The 19753-nt window shown below is 39.7% G+C and overlaps 2 protein-coding genes across 4 annotated transcripts in view; one reads left to right on the top strand and one right to left on the bottom strand.

Annotated features, from left to right (window-relative positions):
- Window positions 1-232: 232 nt before the first annotated feature.
- On the bottom strand, window positions 233-17179 carry LOC119150884 (APAF1 interacting protein). The gene is made up of 8 exons (XM_037393986.1): window positions 17053-17179; window positions 11276-11376; window positions 8225-8273; window positions 6813-6930; window positions 5611-5746; window positions 2867-3034; window positions 2198-2317; window positions 233-981 (listed from the first exon to the last, which is right to left on the bottom strand). Exons 1-7 carry the CDS (start codon window positions 17146-17148, stop codon window positions 2218-2220), a joined length of 768 nt encoding a protein of 255 aa, XP_037249883.1. The 5' UTR covers window positions 17149-17179; the 3' UTR covers window positions 233-981; window positions 2198-2217.
- The window catches only part of PDHX (pyruvate dehydrogenase complex component X), a 47810-nt gene continuing 45208 nt past the window's right edge, over window positions 17152-19753 (top strand). The window contains exons 1-2 of one of the 3 annotated variants that reach the window (XM_037393984.1): window positions 17152-17210; window positions 17483-17684. In XM_037393984.1, coding sequence (XP_037249881.1) covers window positions 17540-17684 — 145 coding nt within the window. In that variant the 5' untranslated portion in view covers window positions 17152-17210; window positions 17483-17539. Of the gene's footprint in view, window positions 17211-17266; window positions 17753-19753 lie in introns of those variants that run through there. The other 2 variants (XM_037393983.1, XM_037393985.1) reach the window with 2 other exon arrangements.

Here is a 19753-nt window from a genome sequence, read left to right as displayed (position 1 = left end):
GGAATTCACTTCAGGGAAGTTCATAAAAGTGCCAGGGATGATGCAAGGGGAAGTGGTGGGAATGCATGGCCCCTAGCAGAAAACAAGGTCAACTGGCGCTTACCCAGTCTCAATTCACCCCTGGGACTAGAGCCTCAATACTCAATCAGGAAGTTGGTCAATCAAGGCTTAGACTGATGCCGCTGTGGGGCCATTCCAGGAGATTCCAAAAGAGGACACTAAGATACATAAATATGCAATATTATATTTTAATGAGCAGTTTGATTAAATCTATCATAGGCTGGCTAATCACAGGTCATAAGCTGTTGTAAAGTTGTAACAAAATCTTATTGAAAGTGAATGAATTTAAAGAGATAAAAAACAGACAAGACGCAGAGCAGTCTCTCAGTAACAACTTCCAAAGGCATGCTATAAAATTATGTTTCCTACTCATTATAATAACAATTAAGAGAATTTAAAAACACATATGCTACAGGCTTAACTGAAAAAACCCAACATCTATTAACATGGCGTGAATGAATTAACAGTTCAAGCAATGCTTTAAACTTTCTACCTAACTTCTAGTTAAGGGGTCGTCCTCACATTTTTTCCCCAAGAATAAAGGCTACTATACCTTTCAGAAATGGAGACCTAGAACAAAGTAAATGATGTAGCAATAGAGTAGGATCAAAATAATGCAGGTTGTTGAAATCTGCATTTTTAAAGCACGCAAACAAAATGTCACATTAGTTCTCCACAGCTTTTTTCACAGATCTTTTTTTGCATCTGAATTTTCATTTCTCCTACTGCAGCATTTGACAGGATTCATAAATAGAAATGATTACTCAGCTTTTTTGTTTAACTGTCCTCTTCTTCTTGGATTTTCTTTTTAACAGTCAAACCTGATTGCTAACATCTGTCCATCAGCTGAGTATAACAGCACCCCCTTCTGGTTTTAACAGCATGAGGTGGAATTGGAACTCCCATCATCATGTAAGAAATCTGTAGAGAAACAAGATAGAAGTGAAAATTTTATAAAACTAGGTATTTAGTCATAAGAAATAGGCAAAGGAATATTAATGCCACTACATTAGCCCAACCTATTCAGTTTCAGGGGCTGAGGAGCAATTTTAGAATGGTTCTCATAGGCCATGAGGTAGCTCTGTGTAGGTGAGGTAGCCAGTGTGTCTTCATCACTGTATGTAGTGGCAGCACTCCAAATACCCGTTCATGCAGAGACTCCCTTGACAGCAAGCCTCCTGTCCCACTGCTTCCTCCTCTAGTGTGGCCATAAAGGCTAAAGATCCAAGTACTTGTCTGTTCTGGGCTCATGCTGCCTGAGCAGCCTTTTCTCATCTCTTCTGATGCAAATGTGGTGGGTGGAGAGGATTATTTCATGGGCTAACTGTGCCCTAATTTAGCCTACCCTGTTTAATTAGACCACCACTTTGGCCTAGCAACTCCTATGTAATCTGACTACTACTGGTATCTTGCTTAGATTTTCAGGAAGAAGTGTCCCAGACTCTGAAACGTTACTCTACCCCTGTGTTTTGCCATACTGAGCTGTGTATTGCTTACATGACAATTGTTTCAGGGATCCTTCATGTAAAGTACTGCATGATCATATTATCTATGTGCTTTTACTTTAAAATACTTGTTATGAAAACCTTCAAAACGTTGATCATTTCTACATTAGAAAACAAAACATTTTAATAAATTGCTGTATGAGGTAAACAGGTGACACTGATCAATGAATCAAATTGCAATCAGCCATTTCTGCAGAAGGAAAAACCCCAGCCAACCCACCATGTAAGTAATACTACTAAGACAGATTGAATTCAAACCTGATCTTGCAAGAACAAACTGGGTGTTCAGGCACCTCTGTACAGATTAGCTTACTAGGCTGGGGTCTTTTTTTTCCATTGGCTTTTTCTGGTAATACTTGATACAATTTTGTTTTAAAAAGCAACTGCACCCCATGCTGTACATAGTGCTAAAATATGCACAGGACATACTTCACTATGAACACATATCTTTTTGTTCCATTGTGTGGTAAAGCAGCATTATTTCAGGCGTAGATGCAACTGCAGTGGTAATGGAGCAGACTGGGGGAGATGTGCAATACTGAAGTTTCCCCAGGTGGGAAAGCGGACTGAAGTGATGGTGTCATCTGTAGCCTCTCCCTCCAAACAGATCATCTTTACAGATAAACTCACACCTGAATATATATGTTCTCATTTACAAGATCCCGTTTTCTCCTGCTGGATGTTTTGAAGGATCCAGCCCATGCAGCTTCATCTGCACTGCGATGTCAAACAAGTAATCATAACATTCACACCTAAAATCAAAAGGAAAAAACAGTGAAATGTAAAGTAAGGCTCAAGTCTTGCCATGTTTTATGAGAATAGTTTTCTTCCTTGAGCTCTACATCACCAATGCGACAATCTGACTGGACAGCTCTATTGTAATTTATTTCTGTTCTTGCAGCATGGAAAATGCCGAGCATTTTTGTTGTATGATCCTGATTTCCTGCATTCCCATCAGCACATGAAGATGTAAATTCCAAAAATGGGTCTAGGGAAGACTATACAAACGGTATTGGCAGGTGTCATATAAAAGCAGAGATTGCCTGCAGGTTTCATGAGGAGGGACTTGTCCCTACGAAAGGAAAATATTGGCAACTGTATCAGCCAGCATTGATACAAAAGCAAAACCAAGCAGTGGAATCTTGGATGAATGCATTCCCAAAAGCTCTCTATACATTCAGTGAGGCCAGAACTTAATGTTCTGAATTATTGTCCATGGGTTGGAAATACACAAGACATTAAGGTCATTAAGATTTTGAGGTATAATGGCAAAAGATATCATATTCCTACGTTGTACTCACATTGTTTTGGCTTTTTCCCATGTTTCTCCCCATACGTAAACTCCATGACGTCTAACCAATACAGCACAAGAGTCTGGATATTTTTCCAGAGCACGTGCCATTCTTTCCTTGAGATCCTTCTCTTCTGGTGTATTCTCAATAATGGGAACCACTAGCGTATCATCATATCTAAAACAAAAATGAATGTTCATGTATTTAAAAAAATGCTGTGTTTGGATGTATGAAGCTTTTCCCTAAGAAAGAGATTCTGCTTTGACCATGTGAAGGTGTTAACAAATTCTCAACACTAGTGATTTTATGCTCTTCTCTTGTGAGTCATGCTGTAACATAAGAACTCTCAGGAACATCTCTCACTCCCAAACGTACACTATGCTGGCAATACCTGAGCTACACTTGAGGCACAAAAAGAAAGTAATACTTTAATGTATTAGGTGTAGCTGTTTGTTCACATATCACTTTGTAGTTGGGTCTCTTTACAACTTTCTCAGACTCTTTATCCTGTATTGGCATCACTTACAAGCTTTATCTCAGACTAAATTATTTAAAAGAATCACATCATGAAGAAGGAAATGAAGCTGTTTGCTGCAGAGCAGAAAAAAATAATTTAGGTAGTCCAAAAAGCCCCTGGAAATAAGATTGTCCTGCTAAGGCATATAAATAGAAAGTAGAGTCAACACATGAAAAATAAATACTCTGATGGAGTCATTGGTGGGCTATATGTGATCTTAAGAGAGCCTGAGAACCCCAGTTCCAAAGACAAGATGATGCATGTTACTCAGTGGAACTTGCCTAAGAGTTTCTTCTGAAGGAGGACTGGGATATTTGGCATTGTTTGAAAGTTAATTAACACTGGCAGAAACTTGTTTAATTTTAATAAGTCCCCAGTTCAGGTTCAGATTTATCATTGAGATCACAGATATTTCATGAGTGGATCCTAGTTGTACTTTTATAAAACACAGAGAGAAAGCAATAGTAAAAATAATACATCTTGTATTTCAAATCAGAAAATTAAAGTCTCATCCCTTACAGTTTTCAATGCTGATGCTTTCCCAAGGAAGTAGTATGAAAATAGTGATGAAGAAACTTAAGTGTTTTTTGTAGGTTTACTTTGAATCTTACACATTCTGATCATTAAAATTAGATTTAGAGTGGGCTATTAGTGAGGCCAAATGAGCTAAGGCATTGGTTTCCTAGGTTCTGCTTTCTACTTGGATGAGAGTTTGGAAGCAGGTATAAATATCATAACTGATTTCTAATCATAACCATAAGCTTTTTATCAAGAACTAATACCTATAATACTCAAAGAAGATTATGAATGAGTTATTACTTGATATTTCTTTAGTTTTATTGAAATATAAGCTGCCTACATTTAGCCAAACCGTCATATAAAATCTCAGGACAATCTGAGACTTTCAAAGCTATTTACTACAGATCTAGTTCTCTCTACTGAAGTCAAATGTAAAAGTATTCTGGCATCACTGGTATGACATTTAGGTCAACAAATACTTCTGATTATTCTGTCTGTAGCACTTTCCTGGATAGCTTCCAGAAAAGGTTTCTGAAATTAGAAACAATATATCATTGATCCCTTTTTTGAAAGTTCCCATTCCGTACTATCAAATTCCTTCTTATCAATGGGGAGCCTTGTGTGAGGCAAGACAGTGGAATCAGTCTAGTATGGATGAGTATGTACTTAGGAGCCATGTAATCTGGAGCTTTGACTTCTTTAGTTTTTCTGGTAAATTAACAGGATGAAATGGGACAATTCAGAGATATGGAACCCAATAAATATAATGTCTCCTGACTAACATTTGGGAATGTTTGAGAATTCAAAACGTATATCCAACAAGAAAATAGTTTTGGACTTTTTTAAAGTCAGCGTTGTTACACATTTCAATATAAGGGGCATCTTGCCACATTAAAAATACAAATGCTCATGCTGGCCAGAGAGTAAAGCTGGCAAGTCAGCCAAAACTGCATAAAATATGGCCAGGTGTAAAATCACATGCCAGACACATGGCTTGCTCCCTTGCAAAGGGCAATAATTAGTTACAGAAGTTAACATCAAAAAAGTGGAAAGAATTTAGCATTTCAATTTTTCATCTAATTGTCACATATTATATAAATGCTTTTTGCGGATCCCAATTCAACACACTGTGGGTGGAGTCCTCAAAACAAGCCATCACACATAATTTGGAATAACTCAGCACTTACCTCAGAGCTCATCCTTGAAAAGTAATAACATTATCTTTAATGAGCTGTTTATTCTGAGTTTTCTTTCAAAGTCTGTCAAGTAAAATCTGAAATCCTGTACTCTTTTAACATGCCCTAAACTAGCACATGTAGTGGTATGTGAAGTCCACCCAAATGTAGTTTGCACATTTTCAATCCAACCTAATGTTGGCTGGTTTCAGTTTCAGTTTAACATTCTATAGATGTGTTAACATTATCTGTTCTTGAGATATTTGTCAGGATATAACTCTCTATTTGGCTTGATTCTGTAGCTCAACAGACCACAGTAGCCCTGACACTGCAAGACTTTATCTCAGACCTCTTCCATAGGCTTGCAGGCTTTTAATGGAAAGCCAATGACTGATTTAATGTAGAAGTCTTTTTACTTCTTTTTCCTAATACTTTATATTACACACTTTGATGTACATAACTCAAATGACTTGCCATCTATTTATATTGCCGAAAACAAATGATCAGATAGCGTGCCTCTTTTCTTAAACATAGAGAAGTACCGGTAATAGCCTCCTGAAGTACACTTCTGGATTCCTTTTATCATCTCCTGATGGGTAATACTGAACTCACTCCCTGGGTAAAGAAGGGTAGCCATAACAGCAGCCTTGGAATGAGTATGGATCACTGCACCTGCCCCTAAGAACAGAAAAAGGAGAATTATTTTTTTTTTCAGAATTTTAAAATGTGTTTATTAAGAGAATCTTATTCACCTACTTGATTAATTTCCTTTGGCTAGACATCTTAGCAAATGGTCATCTACTTTATTACAGGAAAAAAACCAGCAACCTAAATAAAGGTATGACATAATTCCTCATCCTTAAAGGATAATTATAGATTGTCTTAGGACACCAGCGTTAACCCACAGTTAGTGACAAATTCCAGGAGATAAACTACTTGCAAAAATTGAAGGAGAAACACTACTGGTACACTTCTTTACATACTGCAATGACTGAAACACTCTCATTAATTCAAAAATTTATTTGTGAGATGAAAGTTTAAAGACTTTTACTTTCTTTTTAAGCTAATACTCTTCTTCGATTATCCACTGATTCTCTGAAAAAAATATTTGTTATCTTTTTGTGTTATCATGGAAAGATAGGTAGATAATAATTATAATTTACTTTTAAAGTTGCAGAGTTGCCAAAGATATGAAATGAGTTTTCCTCGGGTACACATGTATGCTTCTTGTGCAGGAAGATCAGAATAAACTCCCTAAATCATTTCTAAAGTAACAGATGTAAATCTTACACAACAGCAAGAGCTCTCTTTACTGTCCACCTGCAAAAGAAAAAATTCATACTTTTTTCACCTACCTGTAATTTAGAACCTTTAATCACAGCCAATGGTTGCAAAGGGATCTAAACCAGTTGCTGAATAGGCAAAATTACTGGGACCAACCTGCTGTAAACCCCCCACCTCCTCCCACAACCTACTAATACACAGCACTAAAAATTACTGCCAAAAGGATGGCCACAGGTATAACTACCTGAGAAGATTAAAATGTAAATGACACACACACAGGATGTTACCATGAATTACCTTCAACTGTTCATACTCTTTTACAAATAATTTATTTTATATAGTTTCATGTTTATTTCACTGTAACTTCCATGTCTAACGAATATGGTATTGATTATTAATTCTGTGGATGTATGTATTCAGTGTTCTAGTCATCACAGAACTAAACCCATTTGCTACACACCTCTCATAGTGTAGGCATTCATAAAAAGAGGCGTGCACTGGCTTTTCTTCAGTTTCTTGTGTGGTGGAGGACCACTGATGTCCCGTTCGTTCATGTCACAAACAAACATATCTTCTGGCTGTAACAAAGAAGGAATTATTTTGACCTGTGATGACCTGAACAGTTTTGTTTTCCTTCTAGGGAGGCAAATACATACACCATAATTTTAACTTCGTGGAAGTGCTGTAACGCACCACATTTATTCTAGCTTCTAATACTATTTACTGACATTGTGTAATGTGAATTAATATCAGGTACTTTTTTCATTCAGACTGCTGCCAAGCAGATATTTGTAAAACTAAGTTTTTCTTGGAGAGGAGGCAGCCTGTATCTAAACAACAGACAACAGATCAAAAGGAAAAATAGTAACTGATTCAAAAGAAATGTAGATGTACTTTTCCTTCCCCCCCTTTAAAGAATCAATAATGGACATAAATTAAACCTACACATAATATATTCAACTTGTAGAACTATTTTTTTAAACCTTGCTTTTAGTAGCTTTACATGATTGGTACCTTTGCATCAATCAGCTACTCATAACAGTACAAAGAATTGTTCAGAGCAGCAATAAAACGTTCTTCTTCAAATGTTATTTTAAAAATCAGCAGGAAATACAGTTGCAAGAGATTTCCTTACTCACTGTGCTCAATCCACTACTACTGCTAGCAAAGAACAGACCATCACAGTCTTGCCATGTTATGCCTTTGCCTGCTTTACTTGCTAACATCCTCAGCAAGCACTGCTGTGAAACCCCAAGTTTCTATCAGTGAAGAGATTCTGTTCACTTCTCATTGTATTTACCCTCATATATATAAAACAACAAAGCCTTTCCACATATTACTCTACTCTGGGGAAGTTCCTGGTGTCATAAAATAGTTACCATTTACCATTCTCCCCTCCACTTATATTTTGGGTTTTTTTTGGAAAGGAGACAGACAGGCACAGTCACCTTTTCATGGGGAAAGCCCATCTATTTACTGAGAATATCAAGAGAAAGACTTGTAATCACTAAAATGAAAATAGAGACGAGGTGTTAATGTTAATTACCTATGTGCCACAGTAACTTGAAACTGTAGCCAGACAGTTATAAAGCCATTCAAGCTTGACAAAGCTGGACTTTAGTAACGTTTGAATCTCACAGCTGTCTGTGTTAATTTAAAGCAAAGAGATCATCACGAGTAATCTACACTGGTCACTGAAACACGTTGGCTTGCTATGCTAGTGGAGTACTGGGCAGAATCTTCAGTTGTTTCGATAAGGAAGTCAATAGTATAATAAGTTTCTAACTTTACATACGGAAAAATGAAACTCTAAACAAAGGTACTTTCATCCTTCTAAAGATGAGCTTTGACATAAAATACAGTTCAGCATACCTGTATTCTTTCCTTTTGCACTCCTGAAGGAGCGATGTAGATTTCATTCCTAAGAAAAGTTACAGACAGGGAAAATGGATAAACAGGTTTAGAGCTCTTGATCCACTGAAAAGGAAATGGCAAATCTAGCCCTTCATAATTTAGTGACTTTCTTGCTCCTTCCATAGATTTACATGTAGGTGGTTTTCAAAATAGAACTGAATCATAGAAGGGCATACGAAATCTGTAACTTGCAGTGGTACAAAACCGCGCTTTCAACTTGACAAAGAGATATGAAACATGTGTACGAAGTGCAGCCTTATTTTCCTACAAACACACAGCCTCCCCCTGCAATAATTCCAACTCAAATCCCCAGAATTCAGAATAAAAGTGGAACAAGAGAAATTGCAAGTGGACATCGATCTATGACAAAGCAGGTGACAAAACTATTACTTAAAAATTCCCAGACTACTGATAAACAGTATTAATTATCCATAGTATTCTACAATGTAAATACTTCTGGGGGTTTGTTATAACTGTGTAGTTTAAGTTTTTAATGCATTTATGTATTTCTTTGTGTTGATGAAAAGATAACAGTAATGCAATGCAATTAAATGCCTGCAATTCAAGTAGAAGTGCATTGCTTCTTGCAAGGTCTACATGAACTAACACTATAAAAAACTGATTTAAATTACAATGATTTTAAGATGACATCTAAAATATTTTCAATAATAGCAAAAAAAATTTATCAGATTATCTTTCTCAATTGTAACCACTATTCAGTTGCAACAGTAACATACTAAATTCAGGAGCACAGAGACATCTAGTGAATAATTAGTCAAGTTACAGATATATTTCTGGACAAGAGCACTTAGAAGAGCAACGAAACTGGTGAAGAGTCTAGAGAATAAGTTTTATGAAAAACAGCTGAGGGAACTGGGGTTATTTGGTTTGGAGAAAAGGAGGCTGAAGGAAAACCTTACTGCTCTCTACAACTACCTGAATGGAGTTTGTAGTGAGATGCGTGTTGGCCTCCTCTTCGAAGTGGCAAGTGATAGGATGGAACAGCCTCAGTTTGCACTGGGGAGGTTTAGATTCGGTATTAGGAAAAATTTCTTCACTGAAAGGTTTATCAAGCATTGAAGCAGGCTTCCTAGGGAGTGGTTGGGTCACCAGCCCTGGCGGTATTTACAAGACGTTTAGGCATGGCTCTCAGGGACATGGTTTAGTGGTGAACTTGGCAGCGTTAGGTTCATGGTTGGACTTGATGACCTTAAGAGCTTTTCCAACCTATATGATTCTAAGATTCTAACTCTTCCAAAACCACAACTTTTAAGGTGATGTATTCTTCATAGTAGTAAAATGGCTGTGAAGCACAACAAAACCTGGCTTTATCATATTTGTAGGTTTTAACATTCATGAATTAACACTGCCAATACTGCATTAATTTAGTCTTACTTCCTTCACGTAAGCAAGTTGATTGAGAGTGCAACATATTGAAAAACCAAGTGATAATTGGGTTACTAATGAAAGACATGCATTTTTTCTTAAAACATTTTTTTTTTATTTTTTAGAAATTAATCACAAAAGGAAAATCTGATTATGAAATACAGTCTTTGAAATACAGCACATCTGACAAAGAATTCTAGATACATTTTTAATATACTATCCCATGTCCAAATTGGCATTTTTGTTGAGTAGCAGATAGGAACTGCACAGTGAGTACTGCTGAGTAGGATTACCTGGTAAGACCAGCTGTTAGAATTTCAGTCAAATTTTAATTTTCTTTCACTATTTCCTATATAACAATTCTAAGCTAGTCTGATGTCTGCCTGATAGCTATTGATTTTGAAACAGATACTGTTACTGTACATATAAAACAGTACAGCCACATAGATTACTATTCCTAGACCACATACAATATTGGTATCAACTCAAATACGTATTTCAGTGTAGTCTGACCAACCAAGTTATAGAACTGCTGAGGAAAATTGTACTACTGTGTCAGTGTATTCTCTGTTGATGCCATTGTCTTGCACAACCAAAATGAAATGCACTGAAATGATGGAGAAAATAGGTTACATTTAGCTACTGATGAGAAATTAGCGCAAGAAAGATCTTTCCATAGACAAAGAACTTTAGAAACAAGAATCAACCCTCTTATCATTCCTCTCATTATTATTGCGACTGCTTTGCTTGCAAAATCAAGAAAGGAAGTGAAATGACCTGCACAAAGCCCCATTAGAATAGCACAAGTACTAGCATTTAGAGGCTTCATATATATATGGCATGTATTTGAATAGCAATGGCTGTTTGCGTCTGCATACAAGTGTATGTCAGAAAAATGAGAACAGACACTTTCAAGGGTCACAGCACCTGTGACTGGGGACAGAATTGCAGGCGCTGTGCAAGGTCTTTTGCAGAATGAGGACTTCTCTTTTTTCAGTGGCCACTGAGAGGAGCTCTGTCTCCGTTAAAATAATGGAAAGTATGAACAGGGGGAGCCGAGCAAAGCAAAGAGGTGCTCCTTAGTAGTGGATATGCACAAAAAGTTGTTTTGCTGTTCCCTGTCCTGCTTTAATTGTATCTGTTAAGAATATCTCCTTAGAAGTTACCCCAGTAGAACAGTAATTTTCTTCTTAAAGGAAATGTCTTGCCTGCAAAATGACTAGAGGGGGATTCACATCGTTCAACCACAGGCAGCTGAAAGCCATGTGCCTGATGTAATCCACTCTGAATTCCATAGCCAATGAAATGAAAAAGGGAGAATGCATTGTTCCTTAAAGACAATTAATCTACCTTAAACAAAGATAGGAAAAAGACAGAAAAAAGTCGTCACACTCTGAAGTTGGCTCTTTCCATTGAAGAGACTAAAATGACTACTTCAGACTAGCCACCTCCCTTCTATATGGTTAAATTTGGCATATTGTTCATTTCACCCTCTATCTTCTTGCTTGCTCTTGACTTTCAAACATTTTTCATGTAACTGAAACACTCCCACCGACTACTAAACACAGTCCCACCGACTACTAAACACAGCCACCGTCTCTCTCTTCTTCCATCTTTACTTACCCATGTTTCAAGCTGATTCCTCCACCAGTTCCTGTTACCCAGCCTAAACCATAAAAGAGTCTACAAAGCTCAGGGATAAGATTTCTTGGATGTAACTTGTCCTAAAAATAAAGTGATAAATTAAAAAACATCAGAAGCATCACAAAACTAAGAATTTAAATTCTGAAACTGAGTTTAAAGGGGTAGTATAATCATACTGCAGTATGACAGTCTAATTTATACTTATGAACTTGTTACAAAATGACTGCGTGTTTGCACAATGCCCCTTACAGTTTGCAGGGGCCATTCAGACCTTGAAATGAACAAATAGAGCTCCCAAATAAAATGCGTCTGATTAATCTTCACAGGAAAGGTCTCATCTCAAATTTATTCGAGTGCAGTGGACCATAGGTATTACACCAGCAAGATTAAGTCATAGACTAATGACACAAAAAAATAAAAATAAATGTATCTAACATTATCCATTTTTAAAAGCTCAACTAGTATTTTTCCCATTGAATCAGTTTTCTGAAGGTTTATTTTGCTTGATTTAAAAAATTTCAGTAGAATAGATTTTATTAGTTCTGTTGTATCGTATTTTAAATAGCAGTGAAAAATGCCATAGAAAACAGGCAAATTGTTTGATGAACTTCAAGTTCCTACATTTTTGCAACATGAGGTTACCTCACATGCAGTTTAGCCAGAAGGCAAACTGCATTGTTTTAATCTTTCAGAAGTAAAAGAAGTTCTTACATTTTTCCATATTCTATTGTTTACTAGATCAATAAATATATCTATATCTATCTAGTAACCAAAGCTTACCTGTAGTGTCAGAGATTCATTCATAGTTAATCTAAAACCGAATGGCTTTAGAGTACAAGCCAAAACTATTTATTGGAAATCCTAAACATTACTCTGCACTGAACATATAAAACTAAGAAAGCTACGTCTAACAGGTCTTTGATAAGTGAGTACTGCATTGGAAAATTAAAAATTCGGGATGCTGGAATCATTTACATGAGAAATATAACCAGTATACACAGAGAAAGCCGTGAGATGCTACTTTTCATACTGTGTGCTTGAATTCATGCATCTGTATGTTATCTTGAGTATTTCTTTTAGCTTATCTGAGAGCATAAAAAGCCAGTCTTCCCACATTTACCCCTAAAAATAAAAATTATTTGTGCTTTCACAAAGATCCTGACACAACTGAACCCATCAAGTAAGGAATTAAACAGTACAGAAGCAGTGCAGTGATTGTATTTATCTCTCCGGGATAGAGTAAGATTTCCACCTACATTACCACAGTAATACCGCTGGTTTTGTTTCTTACATGGGTGTGTGACAGAAATCAGCAATTAATCACCACATGTGTGCTCCTTGCATTGTTTTCAACAGAAAACTGGATTAGTTTTAGGAAGGCTAAACCTTTAGCTCACCAAATACAGTAGCCCTCTACTGCAGCCAACTCTCACATAATTCTTTTCATATACATGTTAAGTCTGATCAGGTACTTGGAACTTGAATTCAATAGTGCAGCACCATATTCTTCAACGGCACTTGTTTCTGAAGCAATTAGCTTTAAAGAACTGGGATTCAGTTCAGAAGCTATTGTTGCCTGCTATGATTTTGTTTCTATTATTTACAGTGTCTTAATATATTAAAAATGTTTATTCAAGTGATAGAAACAAGACTGTAACCAGTACTCCCAGAAACTTACGTAAGAAGTTAAGATTTTTAAAGCACCATGAACCTTTACCAGTTCACTTTACCTGCCTGAAACAAACAGACCACCACATACAAGAGCATACGAAGGCAAAAGACCCCAGGCCAAATACGCAAACCTCTATATTTACAGTGAAAAAGCTCTGAAATCTTCCCCATTCACAAGCTGAAAATGAAACCACTGCTTTCCAGCTTTTTGCCACTGAAATTAGTAATATATATCAAGTATGCTTGGAGTAATTAAGCATTCCTCAAATACTAATGACCCTGAAATGTACTATGAATCTGAAAATATTCACCCATGTGTCATACGTTTACAAATACAAACCAAGCACATACTATGTGCAACTCACAGGTCCCTGTTTTGTTGTTCTGATTTATTTATACAGAATTAATGGTTTTACATAACTTTTATCTATTCACTTGTTCCCACAGTATCCTCTTTTGACTCTTACTCAGAATTACATCACTGTCTATTTGTAACCTATATATTACACCAACATTTTTCATTTCAAATAAAAATTATGTCTTTTCTACCTTTGATGGAATAACCTTATATTTACCAGGTTTATAATGCTATTATTTATTGAATGTACACAGCCCTAAAAACCCTCAATTATAACACTACCACAGTTTCATATTTTCCTGTTTGATGAATCTAGACATTTACTGCAAAATTCATACTCATGGGAGAACATGAGTGCTTTTCAACACTCTAAACCATTAAAAAGAATTTTTAAAAGTTCAAATTCAGAAGCTACTTTCACCAAAAATGTATGAAAATAAATATAATCAAGGAATTTTTACTATTTCTCTGAAGAATTCCAGGATTATAAATCAATCTTCAGAGTTTAACAGTATTTTTCCAAGATCAGTGGATACTGGTTATAACCATAAATTACCTAAACAAAAATACTACTATATTTCACGTTTAAAAATCACTGATAATAAAAATGATGATTCTTTCCATTAACTAAAAAAGAGTACTTGCTGTAATAAGCCTGGGAGTGAATGTGTGAAAGCAGTAGGCAAGTCAACAGGATTACTCTTTGTCAAATCTCAGTTAGCAGTACTTTTAAATCTGATTTTGAAGTGGACTACAGGTGCTGTTGGTTATCTTTCTTTACCTCTCTAATTCAGGATCTGGCCCACTAGTTTTCTGATACAGCTAACATGAACAATTCAGTTTCTTTGCTGCTATGCTGTTACCGTCTTAGCCTAAGTTTCTACATGTTGTTAGGTATGAAGGAAAACTTGACAAATTTCCATGAACTTTTTTCAATCCATTAAATTATTCTTTTGAAAACATTTTTGCTGGTAACTTTCTAAACAGAAAGTATTCATTGAAAATGTAGAATATTTCCTACAGTAAAATATTTTCAAAAAATTATTACTGAATTCTGCAAGACTGTCGTTGCTCAAGGAAAATTAGCTTTCTCCTATTTTATTCAAATTACTGTCTCTAATGTGATTTAAAAAACAAAATCAAATGAACCCACCCTCCCAATGCAAAACTCCACAGAACAATGGGGATCTAATATCATGGACATCAAAGTGGACCCAGACTACTTGTGGAACGAACACATGTGTAAAAGTTTTGGGGATAATTTTCAGAAAGTGTAAAAGTGAACTACAATGTGGACGTTTCCAGATATTACAGTAAATAAGCAGTGCCTGAAATAGGTATCTCCCTTTCATAAATTGCTTAGAAATCATGTATTTTCCTCACCAATAAGCACAGACTGCATGAAATCATACTGTTGATATGTCATACTGCCAAGTATTAAATAATGATGAGGTTTCTCTGAGCAGCTGTGTAGTGATAAGTTTTATGTGGAAAAACAGATATACGCTACCCTGTATACATAAAGTACTGTTAATAAGCTGACAGATTTCTGTTTAAAATCTCTTTAGCATAGAAATGGATCAAATCAACTTTTTTAAAGGATCGTGACATTATTTTTGCTGTTTTGGTTTATTTTCTACAACACCTTTAGTACCACACAAGGATTCTATAATGCAAAAAAGAGGGGGTTTTAGGTGAAAAAAAGCAATAATGGTAAGGAAGAGAGAGGAAAGCAATGTGGTGACGGTTCCTACTCTACTTAATAGCCTCAGACTGTCAGTTTTTATAGCAAGTACAGACCTCCAACTGAAACTGATAATTTATGGTGTGCCTTTTTTATGTTTTGATTTTTTTATTACAACAATTAGAAGCTTTAATAGTTTTTTTAAAATGACAAGCTATCAGCTGCTCTACTGCTCAGCTTAGTCATTTAGGCCCGTGAAAGAAACTTCCCAAGAGAAATGTTTGTTTAGTAGCAGGAACCTACATTGGTGGAGGGTATTCTGCTAACACCCATGGAATAAAGAGAACAAAAGCAAAAAAATAAGTAGCACGTACCAAAACTGGTAGGCAGGTAGTTACTTAGTACCGATACTTTTGCTGAAACGTTAAGAAACAACGCGGTGTTGTCACTGTTCTCTCCGCCCACCCCGAAACCACAGTGACTCTGAAGTTGAAGACCGAGTGATCCTTGATGGTCTAAAGTAAGACCGTAAGACTCAAGCAAAGGGGAAGCAGGATTCTGTGAGCCCCTCAAGATTGTCTCCTGGTCCTTAGAATCACAGCAAGCAGAAGCTTTGCCTAATGCAGCCTCTCTGAACAGACAGACCACTTGCACCTTGTTGCAGTTGCTATAGGGGGTTGTTATGCCACAGGAAAATGCTTCCAGTTGGCATCGGACTTGCAGAACCGGGTGTGTGGAGGCAGTGGCAGCAGCATGGGAGAAACAGGCAGGGGTGCAAGCCAGCGGCAGTGGTTCTGAGGCAGGAGACAGGGAAGGTGAAGTGATGGAGATGGTAGCCTGGGGTAAGTTTGACAAGGTTTGGAAGCTTCTACTTTAACATCATCTTTAAACCCTTCAATGACAGTGAGTCACAACCTCCTCAGGCAACCTGTTTAACTGTCCCTGGTTAGAAATATTTGCCTAACGCCTAACCTAAACCTTGCTTGCTGAAACTGAAGCTTGTTATCTCATACCAAACAGTTACGGACCTAAAGACAACATTCCTCCCTTTCATCTCTGTGACAACATTTTACATACTAAGCCAATTCCATCTGCTCCTCTTCCCACCCACCTCCCCCTTTTCTTTGACTAAGCGCATTCCTTCCCGACAGACCACGTTATCTAACCTGCCGCTGATTCTCATCTCCCTGTTGTGGGTCCACATTGTTCTCGAGGCTTGGGCTGGCCTCTTGACCAGTTCCACATACAAACTGGGCAGGTATTGCAAACCTTGCCCAGGAGATGCTCCCATATGCTGTAGGCCAGGGGTCCTCAAACTTTTTAAGCAGGGGGCCGGCGCACGGACGAAGTGGCAGGCAGCCATCTGCGGCTGCTTGGTTCCCCCCCCAACCCCCGGCGGGCAGGGGGGTTCTGTAAATACCGGGGGCCGGACTGAGGACCCTGGGGGGTCGTAGTTTGAGGACCCCTGCTGTAGGGCAACGTTTGCTTCACGTGATGGAGCGCAGCACTGCTGGCTGACCCTCGGGCTTATGGTGGTGAACGGCCACCAAACTACAGAAAGCCGCCAACCATCAAACACAGAAAAAAAAAACCCAACCCCAAACCTAAACCAAACCTGAACGCCTCCCCGGTTACCATATATTAAAAAAAAAAGGCCACAAGTCCTGTAATTGCGGCCAGACTGTCAGCTGGCACGTTCTGGGACGCGTAGTAAGTTTGGGAACACCTCTATGCCCTCTGCTAATTAGTAACTACGAAGGTTACTAGCTAATTGCTACGGTCGCAAGAACAGCCTCAGTAACCGCAACCCGCAGTGCCACCGTGCCTCCAGCCCGCGCCCGGGGCGACGCCGGCAGGGCCGCTGCCGATCGCCGTGCCGTGGCGTGCCGCGCCGCTGGGGCAGCCCCTCCGGCCGGCGGGGAGCGGCGGGGCCGGGCCCGCATGGCGCAGATGGCGGCCCCGCGCCGCCGGAACGGGACGCTGCCCCAGGACCGGGCGCGCGCCCCGCCCGCCCCTGCGACGCCCGCGCGCGGCCCCCGTTACCTGCGCGGCATCGCTGGCGCGGGCCGCCATGTCGCCGGGCGGCGCGGGGGTCCTTCGGCGGGGCCGCGCGGGTGCCTGCCCCCAGCGGTGGGGCATCGGCCCGAGCGGGACCTGCCGCGGGCAGCCGGGCTGGGTGGCGAGACCAGGCGCCGCGCCAGGTCGGGAGGGCAGGGCAGGGCCGGGCCGGTAGCGGGCGCACGCCGCGGTCAGGCAGGGCCGGGAGGGGCGCCACGGTGGCGGGCATTGGCTCGTACCTGGGGCGATAGGGGCGCTCGGCCCGAGCAGGCGAGCGGCTGGTGCTGCGGGAGGGCTCCCCGCCGCGCTAGGCGCGGGCAGGCGGCCAGCGGCAGGGCAGGGGGCGCCGGTGAAGCCGGTGTTCCGCGCTGAGGTGGCCCGGCAGTGGGAGGTGTGCCGCTTTTTTTCTGCTCAGGCACCGAGAGAGACAGCCCCGGCGCTGGGGGGGGGCGGCGAAGGGAGGAGAAGCAAGATGGCAGCTTCCTTGTGGCTGAGCTGCGGCGGCAAGGGCGCGGTGGCGAGGCTGCTGCTGCGGGGGCGGCCAGCTCTGCGCGCTGGCGGACTTTCCCCCCATCGAGGCGGCTGGAGGTGCCTGCATGAGACCCGCGAGCTGCTGGGTGAGTGCTGGGCTGGGTCCTGCACCCCTCGTTGTTAGTCGGAGGCCTGCGCCGTCGGCCTGCTGCAGGTGTGTGGGGAGGGCTTGGGGCGTTCGATGCGGGATGGGGATGGGTGGCGCTGGGCGAGAAGTAAAAGCCGTGCAAGGTGGTGGTAGGGTACGAGGGCCCGGTGTTACCGGGTGGGTGTGTGGGGTGGCAGGGCCGGGCAGGGCTTTTGGTGCCCTGAGCAGAAGCTGAACAGCAGCGGCCGATGGGGAGGGGGGCGGCCGGGCGCGGCGGGGTCGGTGTCCGGGGGTAGCGGAGGTACCGCGGGGATTCGGAGGGAGGCGAGAGCCTCGAAAGGCCCAGAAAACGTGACCGCTGGGAGAGAGCTGGAGGAATTAGTCTAGAGAGGAAGACGTCGTTGGGAGATGAGGCCTTCTTCAAGTGTTGTGGATAAGGGGAATAAAAGTGCTTACAATTGAAAATAGTCGAGTGTTTTCTAGGTGTAACAAAAGAGAAGGTATTTGGGTTTGGTTTTTTTTAAATGTTTGACAATTCCACCATTTTTCTGTCAACTTATTATTCTACAAGTAATGTTTCAAGTAGCTAGAGAAGGGCAGGGAAGCTATATTTTATGTAATTTTTTTTTAAAGGAGAAATGGAGTTTGACTTTCGTAATTGCTTGTCTGGCGTACATTGCTACATAGAAGTCAGCCTATAAGTTGTGGCAACAGCCTTTCAAGATACTTTTTCTGGTCTCAGGAGTTTGTTGTTACAGAATTACTAGGTGGATCTTCTACTTACTACTTCCTTTGTCTCTGAAATGTGGGAAGAGTTTTAATGCCCAAATTAAACGTGATTTGTTTTCTTTCCCTACTTGATCTGTTAGTTACAGCTTGTAAGACATTTAAACAATAATCAGGTACATCGTTAATAGGTACTGGTGTGATACGGAGCTTAAAATACCTGAACTCCTTGGGTTTTAAGTGCACTTATAATGAAGTGAGCTCTTGCTAACCTTGTGTCATAAAAATATGTGCATTTTACCAGAAAACTCGGTAGTAGTTTAGAGACTTGTTAATGAGTGTGCTTTAGATCTCAGTACACCCTTCTTTCCAGCACTGGTTGTCTTTTGCTTTGCAGCATGAACATATTTTTCTTTGCAAAACTGTGTATAATATAACAAAGCTGTGTATAATACAAGGAAGGCTATCCCTGTTCTTGAAACAAATGTTATTTAATTTCAAATTTTATTAGAAAGCAATTGCTTCATTCTTCATAAAGTATATGTTTGTCTTTTTGTCCGATGCAGGGTTAGCTAGCTCTGCGTTAGTCGTATTATCTAACTCCTTAAAGACTTCTTGTCTATGGTCCTCCTAGGCAATCTGTTATAGTCTGTATATCTTCATGGTGAGAAAGGCTTATTTAATACATAGCTGGACTAAAGTTATTAATTTTAGGTGTGGAATCTTTTTCTTCCTTACAGTAAGCTTTTGGTATTAAGGTGGATATATCACACATTTAACTTGTTCACGCTTTCCTCATTGACTTACTACTTTGAACCCTCTTGGTATTCCTGACTGCTTTTAAGGTGGTGCATATCTCGGTGACACCATTCTTCTTAAATGTTTACTGTAGCCTCTAAAAAGAAAACAAAGAGAAAACTCATAACTTCTCTTGTAAAATACAGCTCTTTTGGACATGAAACTCGCTCTTGGTTCCTAGTTTGAGAGTTTAAAGTTAAGTCAGTATTATTTTAGCATTAGTCTTATTTCTCCACATGTATGTTTCTGAAAATACCACTGTTTGAAAAAGTATTGGCTTATGTGGGTCTAGTTTTTGTTGTGTCGCTTCAGTTTTTTGCTTTTTTATGTTTCTGTCCCTCTCTGTGGTGGTGATATAATAGGGAGAAAGATGTTTTGCATAGTCAGAACTATTAATTCAGAATTGAATTCCTAGTTTGTTGGCTGCAAGGAAGTGATATGGAGAAATAGTGTGAAATGGGGACAATGGACATCGTTTGTGATTGTATATGTCTGCTCAAGGAATGTGGGTATGGTGACTGGTCATGGGTGCGGTGTCTGGTC

This window comes from Falco rusticolus, chromosome 7 (assembly GCF_015220075.1).
Source record: "Falco rusticolus isolate bFalRus1 chromosome 7, bFalRus1.pri, whole genome shotgun sequence".
Taxonomy (NCBI): domain Eukaryota; kingdom Metazoa; phylum Chordata; class Aves; order Falconiformes; family Falconidae; genus Falco; species Falco rusticolus.
Note: the sequence above shows the minus strand (reverse complement) of the source record. Positions and strands in the feature narration are given on the sequence as shown.